General features: G+C 42.3%; 1 protein-coding gene across 1 annotated transcript in view; it reads left to right on the top strand.

Annotated features, from left to right (window-relative positions):
* Positions 1 to 5174: 5174 nt before the first annotated feature.
* LOC122378789 (spidroin-2-like) overlaps positions 5175 to 6000 on the top strand; it is a 42548-nt gene continuing 41722 nt past the window's right edge. The window contains exons 1-2 of the mRNA XM_043360320.1: positions 5175 to 5276; positions 5470 to 5589. Coding sequence (XP_043216255.1) covers positions 5223 to 5276; positions 5470 to 5589 — 174 coding nt within the window. The 5' untranslated portion in view covers positions 5175 to 5222. The remainder of the gene's footprint in view (positions 5277 to 5469; positions 5590 to 6000) is intronic.

The raw sequence follows: 6000 nt of genomic DNA, 5'->3' as shown, positions 1-6000 counted from the left end.
TCTGAGCTAACTGAGCTAACTGCTCGTTCCGGGACGTTGTAACGAAACTAGGGTCGTTGCAACCTCCCTAGTTAGTATGCAACGAACCTAGGGTTGTTGCAAAATAACTAGGGAGTTTAAGAATTCGTGACTTGGATTCGCAAATAAGCTATACAAAACAAATTTCATTTCAATCACTGAAGAAAAAACGGAACACATCAACAGAGGCTTACACGCCACACCCAAGCGAAGCAGAGAGTGGCGCATGGGCTAGGTAAGGTTTGGTTTTGCTTTGTTTATTTGTTTTGTTGAGTTTTTCTCTTTCGGTCTAACGAGACCATTACAGAGCCGGAAGGATGATCCGATGAGTTTTTGGAATTTCGAGAATTTTCTATACCTCCTCCCAGCGTCCAAGACCGCCTTTCTTGATCCGTCAGTGCACGTGCTTTATCGCCAAGGTATTTTGTACTTACCAACAATTGCGTACGTACTTGACTTTTGTTATACATGCTTAATTAAGCGATGCGTACTTGTCCTCAAATCGTCAATGATAATTGTTTCACAGTTAACTTGTCAGCTCGCGGGGGCATGGGCAGAGGGCGCAGTATTCCACTTAGATGGCGCCAGTGACACGGACAAAACGCTAGCAGCTGAAACTATTCTACCGCGGCCTTTTCGTAAGATCTGATTTATAAGCTATTTAGGAAGGTACAGATATTTTGCTTCGCTTATGAAGAAAAAAATGTTAAAAGTTCTGTGGGGTCGGAGCTATTTTTTTAATTTGTGGAATGAATTTGTCTTATATCTGTAACTCTTATAATTTTTTTTGTGTTTTCATCCTCATGGCTGAGGCCTGAGGATCCATCGCAAAAGCATTGCCCGTTGCCTGCGGCGCGATCTGGAGGTCGGCCAATGGGTCGGGTCAGCCGGCCAGTGGGCGAGGCTTCGTGCAGCGCTGTGCGTTCGCCCCGGTTCTGTATTTGGCGGTTTAGGCCTGATTGTGAGCTAACGATGTCGCGAGAACTGTTTGAAGCACGCTTTCAAGAGTGGGTATCAAGCCAAAGCGGTAAGAACACCCGCATCGTCACAGACGACGAGCACGATGAAATCGTGCAGTTTTTAACAACGCATCAACAGGGAGATGTAGCGACATCAAAGCAGAGAAGATGGCTGACAACATTTTCTGTTGCGGACTACGGTATTGTCAAGAAGCTGCTAAGAAAAGGAACGGAGTTGGAGGTCGTAAAAAGCTCAGAACTTTTCGATAAGATTCAGGCGGTGCATGTGGAAAGTGGACACAGCGGGCGAGACAAGATGCAGGCGGAGCTGGCCAAAATGTTTTATAACATTAGTCAGCAAGTTGTTGCAATGTACCTTGGGACCTGCAGCACATGCGAGGAGAAAAGAAAACGGGTAACCGGACAAAAAGTCAAAAAGAATAAAGTCAAAAGAAAAATAGTCAAAAGACAAAAAGTCAAATGCAAAAAGTCAAACGGGATAAAAGTCAAAAAGATAAAAGTCAAAACGGATAAAAGTCAAAAGACAAAAAGTCAAAAGCAAAAAGTCAAAATGCGCAAAAGTCAAAAACGCAAAAAGTCAAATGACAAAAAGTCAAAAATGCAAAAAGTCAAAAGCAAAAAGTCAAAACGTGTAAAAGTCAAAAGACAAAAAGTCAAAAATGCAAAAAGTCAAAAGGATAAAAGTCAAAACGGAAAAAAGTCAAAAGACAAAAAGTCAAAAATGCAAAAAGTCAAAAGGATAAAAGTCAAAACGGAAAAAAGTCAAAAGACAAAAAGTCAAAACGTGTAAAAGTCAAAAGACAAAAAAGTCAAATGGAAAAAAGTCAAAAGACAAAAAGTCAAAACGGGTAAAAGTCAAAAGACAAAAAGTCAAAAAATGAAAAAAGTATAAAATAGAAAAGTCGAAGTCAAAGTCTGAAATAAAAAGTCAAAAGGATAAAAGTCGAAGCATCGATCTTTTCATCTTTTGAAAAATATTATACAGCGCAACGTACCCTACCCACTGAAGTTGTAAGGAACATGTGTGTACGCGAGGGATTCTGACAGGTACCGGGGTCCGCAGCAGCGGGGCAGGGACGCTGGCTGCGGTGGTGGGGCCCACGCTCACATAATACGCGTTGAGCGCTTCCGGCGTGCACGCTGGCGCAGCAGCAGTGGCACTCTTCCCCGCCCCGATCACCGGCCGCAGCACTGTCCACATCCTCGCCGGTCCTGCCTCACGCAGCTGGTCAGCATAGTATGCCGCGTGGTCACGTCTGATGGCCGCTCGACACTGCCGGTTCACCACCGTATACTCGGCGCGCGGGCCGAGCAGTGCGCGCCGCCGCGCCAGCAGCGCTCGCGTGGCGTCCGTGGTGCGCGGAGCACCGGGCGGCGGCAGCCCCTCCCCCATGGGAGCGAGTGAAAAGCAGTGCCTCCTCTAAGCAGTTTTGACTGGGGGGCCCGATCACGGGCAATGACTAAGGTAACCCCTACCAAAAACGTCTAAGACTAAAAAATGACTAAGGTACCCCTCAGTGACCAGTTTGGAGGATGACTGCGGGGCTGCAGCTCCCGCAGTTAACATGTTAGAGGAGCCGCATGGGTGTCGTTTTGTATAGGCATGGTAGGGCCCGAGCCCTACCAATAATTTTGGAAATTTAGCATTATGCCTATGGCGTTGCGTGGAAAGAATCGCTTTGAATTGGCAAAAATTTACATTAGAGCCCTACCAAAATTTTTTGGAAAGTGTCGCCCCTGAGAGGAGGCCCTGGTGAAAAGCCAAAACCTCAAAATAAAAAAAAATACCATGTGATTAACGCTTAAATGACGTCAATGGACTTAAAGTAAAAAATACAAAAGACGAGATAATTTCAAAATTTTGAGTTGCAATTTTTGTCCCCTCAACTTTCAACCTACCCCATCAGCTTTTCAAACGTTCCCGGGTCACCACTGCCCCATCGTGCAATTCCAGTGCTATGGCAAAGTTTTATCTGAAAGTTTAAACGTGCCCGATAGACTGGACGCGGTCCCCTCCGTCCACTCACGCTCTCTAGTCTCTGTACGGTCATCGCTGACTGGTCCAGCATCCAACGCGCTGGGTTTATAGAAATTTGGTTAAAAGAAATGAACATATTTTAATGAACGAATCCATTAAGTAATGAAATGAAAATGATTCACAGGTTATTATTACATGTGGGAGCACTGGCGCTGGAACTTTCTCAATGTTGGAGCCGGGCTCGAGGCAGTTTGAACTCATTTCTTTCCATGCAACGCCATAGGGTTAATTACGAGCGAGCGGTGTCTTAAGCCTAAGCTACACTAGCATGAATTCCGACGTTTTTTCGGTTTCTGCGGGATTTCGGTTCGCTTCGTCAAGTTCGCCTCATAGCGAATGCATTGCGCAAGCTACACTGCCAGTCTGGCGTCCCGTGGACCGAAAACCCGGAAAAACCGACGAGTCGGAACCGAAAAAAAGTTCAGAGATGTGAACTTTTTTCGGTTTCTGCGGGATTTCGTTTTAGTGATGAATGATTAGAAGTGATTGTTGCTATTAATATTGTGACGATGGAACAGTTTCAAATGTAAATAATGAAAATGGTGTAACTCATGATTAAAGAAGACAAGATGTGTTTCAAAAGTCATCATTCTACTTCAAATATGATAATTGTAATTAAGCTGACAAATGATTATGATCGAAAATATATTCTTGCTAGTTGTAAAATCCTTTAAACAATTATTTAATTATAATTTTGTTAAAACACGACAATTTTTAACATGAATAATTAATCAATTTGATCACTTATCCATCACTATGCTAATAAACAACACCGTCCACGCGGCGGCCGCCCGGAACGAAAAAACGCAGAAACCGTAAAAACGCGGAAACCGAAATCACGCGGAAACCGAAAAAACGCTGATAGTGTAGCCTGAGCTTTATGTTTTTTTAGATACCTATATGACTTTTTACTTTTGACTTTTTCTTATTTGACTTTTTCCATTTGATTTTTATCATTTTGACTTTTTTGCCGTTTTTTCACTTTTTGTCTTTTGACTTTTCGCGTTTTTTGACTTTTTGCCATTTGACTTTCTGCTTTTGACTTTTTGCGTTTTTGACTTTTCGCCATTTTGACTTTTTGCCATTTGACTTTTTTGCTTTTGACTTTTTTTCGTTTTTGACTTTTCGCCATTTTGACTTTTTGCCATTTGACTTTTTGCTTTTGACTTTTTGCGTTTTTCACTTTTTGCCATTTTGACTTTTCGCCATTTGACTTTTTGCTTTTGACTTTTTGCGTTTTTGACTTTTCGCCATTTTGACTTTTTGCCATTTGACTTTTTGCATTTTTGACTTTTGGACGTTTTGACTTTTTGCCATTTGACTTTTTGTCTTTTGACTTTTATCCGTTTTGACTTTTATCCATTTGACTTTTTTCCTTTTGACTTTTATCCGTTTTGACTTTTATCCATTTGACTTTTTTCCATTTGACTTTTATCCATTTTGACTTTTTGCATTTGACTTTTTGTCTTTTGACATTTTGTCTTTTGACTTTTTGTCCTGGAATCAAGAAAACGTCCTCGAAAAAGCGTCGTATCGAAGCCGATACTTTCTGACGACATGAACTCCAGAGCTCAGGTTGATTTAATATCATTTGAGAGTGAGAGAGATGGGCCATATGCTTACATCATGACGTATCAAGACCACTTGACAAAATTTGTTACACTCCGTGCACTTAAATCTAAAAGAGCAGAAGAAGTGGCGTACCAATTAATGGAAATTTTTTGTACCTTTGGAGCGCCGGCAATATTACAGGTATGTCGTGTGCGTATTTTAAGAGTTTAAGTGTTTCCACTTTAGAGCCATTTAGCTCGCATGCTAAAAGGATAGCCAAGTAAATCACGAGTAAGTGTTCTGTTAAGTCCACGTAAAAACGTTCAGACAATTACAGCTTTATAAACCGTTCTCTCTGCGACCCACCTTAACATTCGATAGACGCTTTTATGCAAAACTGTGTTATATGATCGCCGACTGATTTGTAGGTAAAGTAAATTTAGTCTAGTGCAACAATGACTGTGGTAATGATTTATGTACCTTACCTTCGACCAAAGAGGGATTCCTGTTACGCTTAAACATTCGCAATAAACTTTCTCTTATAATCAACTACTAACGTTGTCGTGGACCCGTCCACTTCTCAGAGCGACAACGGAAGGGAGTTTACCAGCAGCGTGATTAAGGAGTGTGTCGCTATGTGGCCGCAACTCAAAATCGTCCACGGGAAGCCGCGTCATTCGCAATCGCAGGTTTGTAGTTTTCTTTTTTTACTGTGCTTCCTGTGCATCTTCTCGCCATCATATAGAACTCACTCCGATACATATAGAACTCATTCCGATTTTATGAAATTGACATCACTATGTTTCATATCCTCCTTGCTCCCGGAACGTTGAGAAAGGAAATGTATGAGCAAATTCATTCCAGCCTTATCTCACTTCGCAGGGCTCAGTCGGAAGAGCTAATAGGACCGTACAAGAAAAACTGTCGGCGTGGATGAGAGAAAACGGAACAAAAACCTGGTCTGAGGGTCTACGATTCGTCCAATGGCAAATCAACAGCCAGGTAAAGTGTTAAGGAATGGAAAAAGCATGCCTATTCATCTTTGCTTCATTCGCTGCAATTAAAAAAAAAGCAGGACAAGCCGATTTTTTTTTACCCGGCCGGGCCCAGGAGTACCTAATCCCAACAAATGCTCTGATCCCAACCACCGCAGAACGGGGGGTGGCGTTTTTCGCCCCCCCCCCCCTCTGTCTAAACCTTTGTAAATAAGGGAGCTATGGAAACAAAAGCGATACCAAACGAAAGGTCCTTACAAGACGATTCTGAAGCACCTAAAATTTTTGACCTCAAGTCAATTTTCAAGGTCAGAGGTCAAGGTCAAAGGCAAAAACTGGCACATGTGTAGTGATCTCAAAGTAAGCGTTCTAGAGGACGGCAGGATTAAAAAGAAGGGCAAAATTGGGTGTCAAACAA

The sequence above is a fragment of the Amphibalanus amphitrite genome, unplaced genomic scaffold (assembly GCF_019059575.1).
Source record: "Amphibalanus amphitrite isolate SeventyFive unplaced genomic scaffold, NRLGWU_Aamphi_draft 000000F_arrow, whole genome shotgun sequence".
Lineage (NCBI taxonomy): Eukaryota > Metazoa > Arthropoda > Thecostraca > Balanomorpha > Balanidae > Amphibalanus > Amphibalanus amphitrite.
This window is presented reverse-complemented; position numbering and strand designations above follow the sequence as displayed.